Source organism: Hylaeus volcanicus, chromosome 4, assembly GCF_026283585.1.
Source record: "Hylaeus volcanicus isolate JK05 chromosome 4, UHH_iyHylVolc1.0_haploid, whole genome shotgun sequence".
Lineage (NCBI taxonomy): Eukaryota > Metazoa > Arthropoda > Insecta > Hymenoptera > Colletidae > Hylaeus > Hylaeus volcanicus.
In genome coordinates this window covers 19,241,145-19,254,878 of record NC_071979.1, presented here as the reverse complement: position 1 = coordinate 19,254,878, position 13,734 = coordinate 19,241,145, and the positions used below count along the sequence as shown (strand labels likewise).

At 35.9% G+C, this 13,734-nt stretch overlaps 1 protein-coding gene and 1 long non-coding RNA gene across 3 annotated transcripts in view; one reads left to right on the top strand and one right to left on the bottom strand.

The window, feature by feature from the left end:
* The window catches only part of LOC128875537 (uncharacterized), a 51,322-nt gene that overhangs the window by 4,528 nt on the left and 33,060 nt on the right, over nucleotides 1-13,734 (bottom strand). The gene's annotated exons all lie outside the window — the stretch shown is intronic.
* LOC128875536 (guanine nucleotide-binding protein G(o) subunit alpha) overlaps nucleotides 12,014-13,734 on the top strand; it is a 31,507-nt gene continuing 29,786 nt past the window's right edge. For both annotated transcript variants that reach the window (XM_054121184.1, XM_054121185.1), the window contains exon 1: nucleotides 12,014-12,832. In XM_054121184.1, the coding sequence (XP_053977159.1) occupies nucleotides 12,715-12,832 (118 nt within the window). In that variant the 5' untranslated portion in view covers nucleotides 12,014-12,714. The remainder of the gene's footprint in view (nucleotides 12,833-13,734) is intronic.

The window sequence follows — 13,734 nt, the reverse complement described above, 5'->3', positions numbered from 1 at the left end:
ATTAAAATTTTGAATTTTCCTATTTATCATTGTGACTACTATCGAAAGATTGGCGAAGTTTTTGCCAACCATTTTATGCTGACTCTTATCCAAGTAAAAAGACAAGCGTACATCCAAATTACTTGAAAGTTAATTTGAAAATAAATAATTTAGGTACTTCGAACCTCACGTAAATGTATCGTTTTATTACGTTTATCGTATTAGCCACTCACAATCAGTCGACGTGATTTCCAACGTTTTCTATCGTTGGAACGTTCATACGATACGGTGCACAGCCAGTTGTAACTTTGAGTGTTCACGCTACCGCATTCTGTGCAAAATTCGGAATACATTTTCATTACGATATTTCTGCTTTGTCAAATCTCAAAGCTGCCTCGTGTTAACGATCCAACGTTACAATCTTAAAGTATGGCAACTAATTTCTTCTAATTTTAACCAAATACCTCACGGCATTTTCGATTCGACAAATATTGAGACAGGCGAACAAAAATTCTGAAAATATATTGTTGTGGCTTTGGCATCGCCGAACAAATGGAAAACATCGAAGATTCGGTGAAAAGTTATAAAGTTTTACAAAAATAGTTACCTTACAGATTTGCATACATACGCATAGCGAAAAAATGGCGAATGAAAATTGCGTAGCGATTTATTCGCAGATTTCATTCGATCGTACAGTTAACTGGGATAAGTATAAGGCCATAAAGTACTCTTGCAAAACTAAACACCATTCATGTTTGTTAGCCATCGTTGTTAGCCGTTTTCGGTACATTTATTCTGGAACTGATAAATAGAATATTTTTTGTTTATATACATGTAACGAGAGCAACGGTTAATATGAACTTTTCAATGTTCAAATTATGTGCAGCGCCATTTTTTATATACATATGTATATTAAGGTTAGCGAAGCGATTGTTTCTTAGTTTTTGAGATAGTGATCATTTTTACATGGTGTTTATGAAAATATATTTTATATTTCATATTTTCATGAACGCTTTATAAACGAAAAATGTCCGAACTTGCATTTATTTTCTTGGAATTAGGGAAATGGGGTTTTTAACTTGTCGGAATAAAAAAGATTATTAATAAATAGTGCAAAGTAATCGAAACACAGACTTGGAAATAAATAAATCAATCAAATAAGTTTGTAAAGTACAAATTATTTAATTATTTAGAGAATCTCTTATTAGAGAATCACCTGGTCCAATGAAATTGTCTTCCATGAATTATATTCGGTGTACCTTTTTCTAATTTAGAAAACACTGAATTAGAAAATCTCCTATTCAAATGAAATTATCGATCGTGAATTGTCTTATGCGTAGTGTTTTCTAATTTAAAGAGTACCGAATTAAAAAATCACCTACTCACATGAAATCGTCGCTCATTAGGATGTACTTCGAGACTCTCAGCAAACTGTTTAAGCCTGGTACTCAGTAAATAATAACGTTGAATGTGCTGCATTTCTTTCGACCTTGTTAGTCGACTAATTCCTCCGAATTATCTACTTAGGAACATGACCCTCTAATTACCGTGAGCACTATGTGTGAATGGTACAGCCCATTTAAAGTTATTCCTAAAATATAATCATTCTCTTGGCACAGTAATATTCTTCCGTACTCTAAATCAGTGATTCTTAACTTTCTTAATTTGAATTTGTATTTGTTTAAATTGTAAATTAAAAGAAAATTAGAAATTATAGGACCTAAATGATGCTTGAAGTGGTGCTCGAAAAAATATTGTTATATTTTATTATTTGAGCCCTATTATACATGCAATTTTTTATTCAAGCAACCAAGCTGATTGCCATACATTCTCAAAGAAGTTGTCAGTAGTATCTTTATTGGGACACCTGTAGGGCGCTCTTGTGATGTAAAAGTCTTCGATACAAATTGTGATTACTAGACTGCGAATGTTTATGCAATTTCCTTGAAGATTTCCTTGAAGAACCTTAAAGAAACTTAAATTGAAGTTTGCTTTTACCTCCAAATGTTGCAACGTGTATATAATTCTTTATATTTTATGTATTTATCCATTTGTCAAATATTTGCACTCTAGTGATAACCGATGATAAACAAATTAAATAATAGAGGATCTAGGTGTGATCCTTGGGGTTACACCAGATTTTGCACCGACTGAAGAACTTGATACACTAACTTAAAAAAAGATTGTTACTAGCTGTAGAATTTATTTCTGTGCCTCTATATTCATTCATTTATAATTCTGATTTTAAACATATACAAGGTGTTCCACGTAACACTTTTCACGATTTTTCAAGTACTTGCAATAATCTGACAAAAAATATTTCAAACAAATGTCGGTTAGTTTTCGATCGGGTATACATTGCAATAAAAAAAAAAAGTTTGAACGTCGAATGAGTGATAATAACTTGTGTTTATTATTAAGACTAGAAATTACATTCGATTCAGGAACCTTGACTAAATGTTGGATTACTAGAAACTTATCTGCCAACTGTCGACAATTCACAACAAAGAAAAAAATGGCAACATACATGCGATGGTTATTAACCTTTTGCACTCGAGGCCTTTTTTTCTTGTATGTACCAGCAACTCGAAATGTTCCTTAGCATTCTATTGCCATGAATTCTAAGCTATCTAGATTTGAGAATAAGGTCACCTTTACCTCGTCGATAATCATTTTATCGACACTTCGAGCTCCAAAGAAATTAAACATAAAGATAGATCAGGTATTGCAGATTTGCTGCGTGAAACCTAATGGCGACTGAGAGTCACCTCTCGAGTGCAAAGAGTTAAATTCCAAAATCTGAGGTTTCTAAGCCCCTAGAAGACTTCAACCCTCTATCCACCCGATATCCTTACGACCAAGCTCTGATATCGACAGGACGAATTATGTAAATCGCTATAATTTATTCAGGCATTGGAGAGAAACGTTATTGATTTATGTTATACTTTACTGATTGATAATAAACATTTTCTGGTATATCTACCGCGATTATTACATCAGGTTGTAATTACTTATATCAAACATCTCACGAAATTGAACCAGTTGTATCTTACACCCGTGCTTCCATTCCGTAAGTCGTGCGCAATTGATATAACTTAGGTCCGATTTGCCGAACCGTGGATCGGCTCGAAGGCTGGGCAATTTTGTTTACGTTTTGCACCCAGGCTGATGGAACTAACCGTTTGTGTGCCACGCGCCGTATCGCGCTTCGTCTGTCCTGTCCTCAAAGCGCCAGCGTTCTCGGCTGCGAAGCCCATAATCACAGCAAGCAATCGTGCCGGCTCGGGGTGTTATAACAAGCGCTATTGCGCCGTTTGGCGTTTTTCGACACGGTATATGACAAACGCTATCGCGCCGCTTGGCAATTTTCGGCCGGGAAATAAGAAAGACCCGTGGCACTCAAACGGTTAACCCTTTGCACTCGAGAGGTGACTCTTAGGCCGAACGCACACGAGCGCAAACGATTTGAAATCAGTGTTGCAAACCGTTTGCGCTCTTCGTTTTACCTACTCCGCTATTTTTGTTTTACTTAGACCGATCGCACACGGGCGCAACTTATCAGTTTCAAACCACTCTGAAGCTAGTTGCATGCGACCGTGGATCAATAACAAAGAATTAATAATCGACAATAGTGTGATGTTACAAATCGCGACCATTGTACCAGGAACCATGCCCCTAATTATTCAGACCGATTTCATCGAATTCAGGCCGAACATACGTGAAATAGTTCTTTTTTTGCGATAAAAGTGATATAAAGTGGTAAAAAATAAACCAAGGTCATATATTTTTCTATGAGTCCAAGTGGCAGTGGTGCTCTATAAGATGCAAGAGGTTTCATTCCGATTGGTTCAGGCATCTCGGCTTAATCGGTGAACAAACATAAAAAAAAAAAAAGAAAAAAAATATATATACATACATGTCGAATTTAGTAATCTCTGTTAAAAGTATCTACTTTAACGTTACACAATGGCAACTAAATATTTCCATTGAGATTCTACTGAGATTCTAATTGCATTAAATAAAAAAAAAAAATAAATAAATATTTCTATTTATTTAAACTACAGTCGTAAATGATCGAATGTAAAGACGTATAATTCATTTCTTAACCTAATCATTTTCAAGTGCACTCGTAATCTGTTAGAAGAATGGCGATAGGTGAATTAAACTTTGTATGTACATGCACGTAGAATATATTAGGTTGTCCTAAAAGTTTCTTTCGTTAGTTGCATTCAATGATTTTCTGTGGCAGTGTTTATATAAATAGACAATCTAATTTCTTAGACATTGATGCTGTAACAGTAATGGAGCGAAATGAATTGTACACAATTTTGTAATGTAACATAAGACATAAAATATTGTGTATGTATTAATTATTAATAAAAGGAAAGAAACTTTTCGGACAACCTAATACATTATCAATACTTTTGTCCATGAGGTTGAGACTTAGCTCAGGTGTCTAGATTTATTGTCATAGAGGATAGTTTGAGGGTTCAGAAGATTTCTACTTAAACCACAATCATAAACAATTGAATGTAACACCACGAAATTAATTTCTACGCAGAATAGTTAAATAATTGTAATTTCTCCTCGCAGTCCGATGCGATGTAAGACAATCGCGACGCACTCGCTGTTAATTTATACATTGCAGACGCGCCAAGTCGTGCACGTTGAACAAAGTAACGCCGCTAATTGCAAATGGCATTTATCAATTTAGAGTTCGTTTACACGCTCGATAAGTTTTTAACGTAATGAGTAATTTGTTTTGTTACGGCGTGTCAGTTAACGAGGAGTTTAAGAACCCCGGCCGCGAAGATATTATTCGTGAACGTTCATTTCGCTGGGTCGGAGGATCCCGTTTCTTTTTTCGGAATGGAACATTCTTTTCTAAGCTTGCTTCTAAAAAAAAAAAAATGTAGCCTCTCGATGAGCTCGAGGTCTTAATTTTGACCGTCCCCGAACCATCAATTAAGAACGAACACGCAAGGTCAGCGAAAATCAGTTTCTCGATGCGCGTAAAATATATTTTAGACGGTTAAACATTTTCAACGGTAAAATTACTTAATAACAGACGAGGTATAAAATTCCTTAATGATTTTAGATTATATTCTTGCGAGTAAATAAATATATTTTATTTTAATATATTCGTATTAACATACTTTAAAAAATATTAAGTTTTTAGATTAATATAATTTAAGCAACACTGTATTTTTGATTATTTTACTGTTTCCGCGATGCCTGGGTTACAGAATGAAAATACTTACCTGGTAATAAGGGCAAAACAATGAATTAAACAATGTTTTGAAAATTATGATTCGTATAAAGTAAAATCCCGAGTAATTGGATAATTATCGCCTACGATGGCCAGTTTTATTCTTCTATATGTTTGAACATAAAAGAAATTGCTATTGTCGAATAAATTTATAACTTTATTCAATACAGATATATCTGAGTAAGAGTATATTGTTTATACTAAAGATTTAGGGGATTTTTATTCGTTCATTTATTTGTAAATAAGAAATTATTCCTCAATCACTAATAATATACTTTTATTTATTTGAATTCACAAACATATGTTATTCACGAATAAATCTGTAACTTCGTAGTATTCGAACAAGGACTTATCTGAAGAAAAGTATGTTTTTCATTCTAAAAACTTTAATGATTTTATTTGTCATATTCTTTTACATTCAAAATTACCAAACTTGATGTAACTTTCTGTCGGAGGAATACAAAATATGGTTTTTAATTATTGCTATTATTATATCCGCTTTAGACATCATATACATTAACGTTACTCAATATCGCTGCCACCGCCAAATATTAGGTTGTCCAGAAAGTTCGTGGCAATTTCTAAGAAAAATTCAAAAACACGTTTGACTTTTAATATATATTTATTGAATTACATAGGTGCCATTTTTGTTCCACAACCTTTCCACTTTTTAAGGGATGTATACATGTTATTTGTTTTCAACCACTTCGATATATTCAGACCTGTACCACCTACCAAAAATCGACATGGACTTTCCGGACAACCCAATACTATCCCAAACATACTGAGGGAGTATTTCCATGGGCAGAGTATATGTACAGAGTATATGTATACATTATCAGTAATCAATATTTCCCCCCCTCCACCTTCAAAATGCCTCAAACCTACTCAAACAATAATTCCGTGTAGATAGTATATATGTATAAATCAATAGTATGCAATATTGCTCCCCTCCCTCCGCCAAAACAAATACATCAAACCCTCTCGGACAGTACTTCCACATAGACAGTATGCACGTATGCATTAACAGGACTCAATATTGCCATCGCCACCACTAAAAACGTAACTAAACCCGGATTTACAAATATTTAATTTTGCACCGCTTCCGAAAAGGTTGCATTGTATTTAAAGTGCTGTATTTAATAATTTAATCAAATTCTTCAAGAGTTGGTGAGTAATAATGAAGTTTAAATAGAAATTATTTCATAGTTTTTAGTGCAATTTTAATGTTTTTCGAAGTCTGTTATATATATATATATATATTTTTTTTTTTTTTGTTAAAATTAATTTACGCCGGATTATCGATGAAATGGAAATGTCTCGAGACGGAATGATTTCTATTTACACTACTTAAATAAATAAAAGAGAGAAACTGTTGATAAATACCAATATCGTGTTTAAGCTAAAATTAGGGTTCGTTTTCTGCAAACAGATATCAGTTTATCAGTTCTCCTCTTGGAAGCCTCTAAACACGTACTTAATATCAAATGCTTGCCGCAAGATAGGGCGTTCCTTATCAGTACCGCGTGAAACACGTTCCCTGACGGGTCAGAAATAATCGTGAATAGCTTTATTAATATTCCTTGCGCGCCTCGGCCGTTCCACGCGTTTCCATTCTCCTGTTCGTTAATTCTGTCTTAAATCTTCAACACGTTAACTGAAAACTGTCGAAGTGATCGTCCACATGGTCGGTCGCAAAAGTTTATGCACATCTTATAAGTTTACAATGTTTGACTAAATTATTTTCTTGATCGTAGATTATCGTACTTTATTTAGAAAATATTCTAAGGGGGTTACTCGTGTCAAAGTCAGCTATTATTAATTTTTTAGATAAACTTATGAAAAATGACGCAAAATTTAATTTGAAAACAAATTGATGTACTCGATTCCTTTCGAATTTATTTAGAAATTATTAAAAAATATTTAGAAACTTTACTTAGAAAATTACTAATAGACTTCTCTTAATGTACAGTTTACTTGACAAGTTTTCTGACGATAGGGTAATAAAAATCTATGAAATGTATTGTTTATTTAAGACGGTTCGCACCTTTTTGGAAGAAGGGGGAAGGAGTAATAAAGAATAACGTTAAAATGATAGTTCTATAAAAGACTAATAGAAACGTCTATGAATAAATTTCTACATCATAAAATTCAAATGATTTAATTCAAGTATCGTGCAAAATTTGAAGCTTAAATTTGGTTTTCAGACAATTGAAAACCACATAATCGACGATTTGTCACGATATGTATTGTTGTAACCTTATCAAAATTCCCAAATAATTGTCCCAGAATTATTTTCTTTAACATCTCATCTTTAGAATAATTTTTTTTCATTCACTGTGAAAAGTCCTGTCATCCATATACGAGTGACGCGGTGACCAACGTGTTAATCTCATACTAAACAAAGTAATCTAGGTTGTTTCGAGACTCACGGAATCGTAGGAATTCATAAAAAATGGCATTACCTGAAACCACTTTCATTCCAAGTAATGCCAGGTTTGACTGGCGTCAGAATTATCTTCGTTATCAGTGTTTATAAAAATACTGCTGTTGTACCGCTGCTGTCAAACGTAGCTGATTTCTTAATGAAAGGAAATGTGAATGGGAAACGAAAAATTTTCTGTTATCTTACGATAATCTCTTGGGAATTAGACGTCTGTATTAATTTTCTTTCCCTAAATAAAGGTTTTTTCTAATTATCGTTGAAATCGTCTAGGGGAAAGTTGTTGAAACTGTACTCGTTGAGGGTAGTCATCAAAATTCATAAAAAGACAACATTATTAAGGGGGTATCCTGAATTAGGAGGTCTAAACAAGCGGTTTTTCGTGAATTTTCTTAGGATGGAAAAAAATAATTAATTCTATCGAACTTTTTATTCTATTTTCATACATATTTGAGTCGACTGTACAAATTTTTTCAAGAAGAAATATTCAAATTGAGTCGACTGCGACGCACATTTTTAGAGCACCTCGCAATTAAAACCTCCTGTCGGCGGGAAAGATGCAGGTCGTAATTTTGGTTTGACACAAAAAAATGAAAAGAAATTTTCATTTTCATACATTTTCTTCTATGTGAACTAATGTGAACTAATGTGAACAAATTATTTACATTTTTTTTGATAATCTTTTATCCCTCCGTGAAATATTGAAACATTTTGATTTAAACGAGACATCCTTTACGTAGCCTACCGAAGTATGTTAGCGAACGATGATATGCTTTCAATTTTAATAGGTGGTCCACTGTTATCTTTTGCATGCTGCATACTAATGTCGACTTAAACTCAATTGACCGTTCAAAGACCGTATCACCTACTCTGCAAGCCATGAATCACCCCAGAAACAACAGCCACTGTTACGCAAGTACAGCTTGTCTCCTTCGAGGTTAGGCGAACGATGAACTCTGAATGTCGAAGCGCAGAGTCTTGCAAAAAATAATACGTATTTATAAAATGGGAGTGTCAAAGAAAGTTCGTAATTGACGCAGAATAGTATTTTTGGTGAAGGTTACGTTTAGGGGAGGCAGCTCCGATGACCTTGACCTTGGGATGTGTTCTCAAGGTCACCCTTCTAAGTAACATCCAACGGGTTTTAGGCGTCACTCGAGTTTTTATTAAAAAGTTATTGAACAAAATATATCATTAGTATTACACTAGAACCTGCGTGTACGTTTACTCAATGCAACTTTGGCGTTCATAGAGTTTACGAAGGTCACACTCTTGAGCATCCCCCCAAAAAGTATTTTTGGGGAGCTACGCCCCCAGAGAACCCCCACACACGCAACAAAAATATACTAACTAATACCGATACCCATTTTAATATAAGAAAATTATAAACATAATTTACAAGATAACATAACTATTTAAGTAAAACGATCGTATTAAATTATATTTTAACCCTTTGCACTCGAGAGGTGACTCTCAGTCACCACTAGCTTTCCTTTAGGTTTGATTTCTTTGGAACTCGAGGTGCCAATAAAATGATTGCCGTTGAGGCAACGGTGACCTGATTTTCAAATCACAAATTAGAGATCTCATTCGAGAAGTCAATCTAAGCTTAGCATTCGTGACAATAGAATGCTAAGAAAGCATTTCGAGTTGCTGACAGATACCAGAAAAAAAGGTCTCGAGTGCAAAGGGTTTAATAAAAATGGGTGTCAGTAATGGTTCGACGGTTCCAACTCGATCCGAGAGCTTGTATCATGCAAGATCTTTAGCAAACAAATGAACAGATTTCACGCTCGTCGTTTAGAATCAAGGGATTGAAAATCAATCTGATTGTCAGTAAAAAGCTTTTCTCCGTTCGCGCGTACCTCCCCCTCCCACCATTACAGTATCACATACCTATCCATTTGTCCCCGGCTCTATCCATGCTTACATTTCCCCGTCAGCATTCTCCCTGGTTTCAAAAATAAAATGATTTTCAATCATAAAAAATGAGGGCCGAGGCTCTGTTATCCACAAAATCTTCGCCTCCGATTCTGAATCACATGGAAAAAACGGATTCGAGATGTCTCAATGTCGGGTGCTGATCATTTCCTCAATTTCTTTTTTATTTATCAAAATCGTGGAACCACAGACGAAACTATTATCGCTACAATCAACTACAAACGAAATACTATCATTTTCCATGAAGAAATAAAAGTTAATTTTTTGAAAGTCGCGTGCCAGGTTCACGTAGCTCTACAGGGTGTCCCAAAAGTCGGGGAGGAGCCGGAAATGGGGGGTAGCTGAGACGATTCTGAACAACAATTTCCTTTGCAAAAATGTCGGATGGGGCTTCGTTAAGGAGATATTAAGAGAAAACCCCGACCAATCAGAGCGCGCGTAGACCGTTCGAGCAGCCGCGGTAGCGAAGGCTACGCGCTAGGCGGCAGCGTCAATGTCCTTCGATGCACGTCGAGTCACTTGTTCGCGTACAAGCGCTGCCGCCTAGCGCATACCCTTCGCTACCGCGGCCGCTCGAACGGTCTACGCGCGCTCTGATTGGTCGGAGTTTTTGGTTAATATCTCCTTAATATCTTCCTTTTTGCAAAGGAAATTGTTGTTCAGAATCGTCTCAGCTACCCCCCATTTCCGGCTCCTCCCCGACTTTTGGGACACACTGTATATCGCGGTCAATGTTGGCGTCGGTCATTTCCATGGGACTCGAGGAATTGACGTGGCCTGTCGTATACATATACACGGTGTTCAAAAAACAAAAGCATTCAATATTTATATGGCGTATAGGGTACACTGTACCGAGTAAAAAAGCTTTAGTAAACATAGGTCCATAGGTCAACCGTTCCTGAGATATAAACATTTTTGTTTGCTAGTATCATGATTCACTTACTTGCTTCCATCGCATGCGATGTTTATGTCAGCGTTTATAAATTGCGTTCTGAATGTTCCCATTCAAGTGCCGACAATTTCGTCGATTTCATTTTTTCAATTTCGTGTACAGAAATGAGCGGTGAACACGCGGAAAATCTTGTATAAATATCGCAAACCCAGTAGTAAGTGAATCACGATACCAGCAAACAAAAACGTTTATATCTCAGAAACGGTTGACCTTTGGATCTATGTTTACTGAAGCTTTTTTACTCGGTACAGTGTGCTCTATACACCATATTAAGGGAGTGGACTCCCGTGGCTTGTATGCGCTCGTACGCACTCACACAGCTCGACATCACTGTATACGTGCACGGAACTGCAAGAGCTTGTCCTATTTTTGTCTCGACAATGCAAATTTGAAACCTCTCAATAGTCGTTTCCAGCAAGATAAATGTTCAAATAAGCTCCTATAGGTAGTCTACTTTTGTTTTTTTGTGTCATAATTAATAATATTCAGCAGCGTATGTTAGCTCAGACAACGCGGCAGCACTGTCGCACCACCATATTGCTTCTTTTGATCGCGAAATACTGCTGAATATTATTAATTATGACACAAAAGAAGCAAAAGTAGACTACCTATAGGAGCTTGCGCACAAGTTTGAACATTTACAGTGGTTGTAGAGTGTATTCGTGCACCCATCAATTTTCGAAAAAACTTTTGTGTGTAATTGTAATTTCTTAACTTCTTTTTTTTATAATGAATGATATTTTACATATTCCCGGAAGTCTCTAAGATAGATACAGTCCAAACGACATTTTCTAATTAATATAATTTGTGAAATTAACAAAAACATGCAAAAAGTGGGTAAAAGTATAGAAGCAATAAGTATTTGTACGATTCTTATGACGAATCATTTACAGTAGAGTTTTTAACGTAAACACGTTAATTTATTGCTCCGTACGAATTAGAAAACATCAAATTTCCAGTAAAGTACTTTTAAAAATGGCTCTGATAGTGGAATGGAAAAAGATCCAACTTCGAATAACTAATAATTGAGTTAGTTTAACGCTTAGAAGAGTTTCAATAATTATAAAATCAAAAGGAAATCCCACGAAGGAAGTATTACATACTTATAAATTAATGTAAATTTCTTTTTTTCTTAATAAAGTTTGAAAAATGAAACAGTTGTGCGAATACTTATTGCTTCAATATTTCTATCGATTAATTGTTTTCTTCTAGTTAATTTCGCAGCTCACATAAATAACTATTTTCTTTTTGTACTCTATCTATTCTAGAGATTTCCGAGAATATGTAGAATGTCATTGTTTATAGAAAATAAGTTAATAAATTACAATTTTACATAATTTTTTTGGAAATTGCTCGATGTACGAATACTTTCTACACTCGCTGTATCTAGCGGAAACTATTGAAACTATTGAGACTATTGAGAGGCCTGAAATTTGCATTGTCGAGACAAAAATAGGACAATATGCAAGCCCTTGCAGTTCCGTGTACGTATACAGTGACGTGGAGCTGTGTGAGTGCGTACGAGCACATACAAGGCACGGGAGTCCACTCCCTTAATATGGTGTATAGGGCACACTGTACCGAGTAAAAAAGCTCTAGTAAACATAGGTCCAAAGGTTAACCGTTTTTTTTTTAACACCCTGTATATCTGATAACCTCCAGGTGGTCTCGAGTGGCCAATTGAATTTGATCTGGCTATAAACGTAGAGACACGAAGAAGCACTCAAGGGAAACGTGAAATGGTTTGTTGCAGAGCTAGTGCTCGGGAGAGGTGTACAACTCGTCCCAGGGTGGCGGTGTCTCCGTCGGTAGAAATCGAAAAGTGGCAAGCGTGGTGGAGCAGCTAGTGAGGGAACGCCGGTAAGGAGTCGCTCGAGGCGGTGTTCGTCGGGGTGAGAAACGAAGACGAAGACGACGACGCCGAGGAAGAGGAGTCCGAGGGTGGCGGCGGAGGAGACGAAGCGGAGGCGGCGGCGGAGGAGGGTGGCGACGGCGGTGAAGAAAATCTCGTGGCGACTCTTGCGACGCGAGTCGCGAGCCGAGGTCGGAACGAGGCTAGAGTAACGGTTACGGAGGAAGGGTGGAATTTAGTGGTTGGTGGTGGCGTTTGTGAAGGCAACCTGTGGCAAGATGGGCTGTGCCATGTCGGCGGAAGAGCGGGCCGCCTTGGCCCGTAGCAAGCAAATCGAGAAGAACTTAAAGGAGGACGGCATTCAGGCTTCCAAGGACATCAAACTGTTGCTGCTTGGTGAGTAGTACTTATGACAGTTTCCATTGTGTCACTGGTGTACAATAACGAACGCTTTCGAATGACGATACGGTTGAATTTAACCGCCCTTGGATTCGAATCGGTTTCTTTGAAGTAAATGGAAATTTTAACCCCTTGGACACCGCAGAATTGTCGTCCGTACGCATTACGGAAGAAGGTTTCAAATTACATTTACATGGGGTGTTTCGTCTAACTCGGAATGGTTCGATATCTTGCGAGGGAATGAAATGATTAAAAAAGTTCTTTTACGAAAGTCATTTGGTACGAAAGGGTAAATTATTTGGTGTAAATAGTTTTTTCGTAAGCGAACTGCTAGGAGAGATTTAATAAACAAATTCATTTTTTAAATGGCAACTTGTATATTTTTATCCATAGCACGATAGCATTTGTTTAGACAAAATTTAAATTGGTGTTTGATGTCGATAAATTTAACGCACGTTGGTCGAACAAGAACAGAATATAAAACGATGGAAAGAAGCCTAAACCTATTTTTCGCCCCTTAATTCTTACCACGTTAAATCACCTTAATTTTTATATAAGAAACTTAAAATTAATACGAAATAGAATAACTCGTACCGTGTTATAGGAAATCACAACGTAATTGTTGAAAATACGTGATTGCATTTAACAAAATATCGATGACCTTGAGACAACCTTGTACATAAATTCAGATGGAAAATTAGAAAAATTATTTAGAGTAAAATATTAAATTAATTTCTACATACAAATGATACAAAGCGAGAAAGACCCTGTCGAATTAGATTATTATTCGTTTACTTTTTATCTGATGTCATTATTGCACAATTTGTTAATAAAATAAGGAAAGTGAAGAAAATCATAATAAATACCCAGTAAAAAGAAATAAAACGAAAGTACAAAGA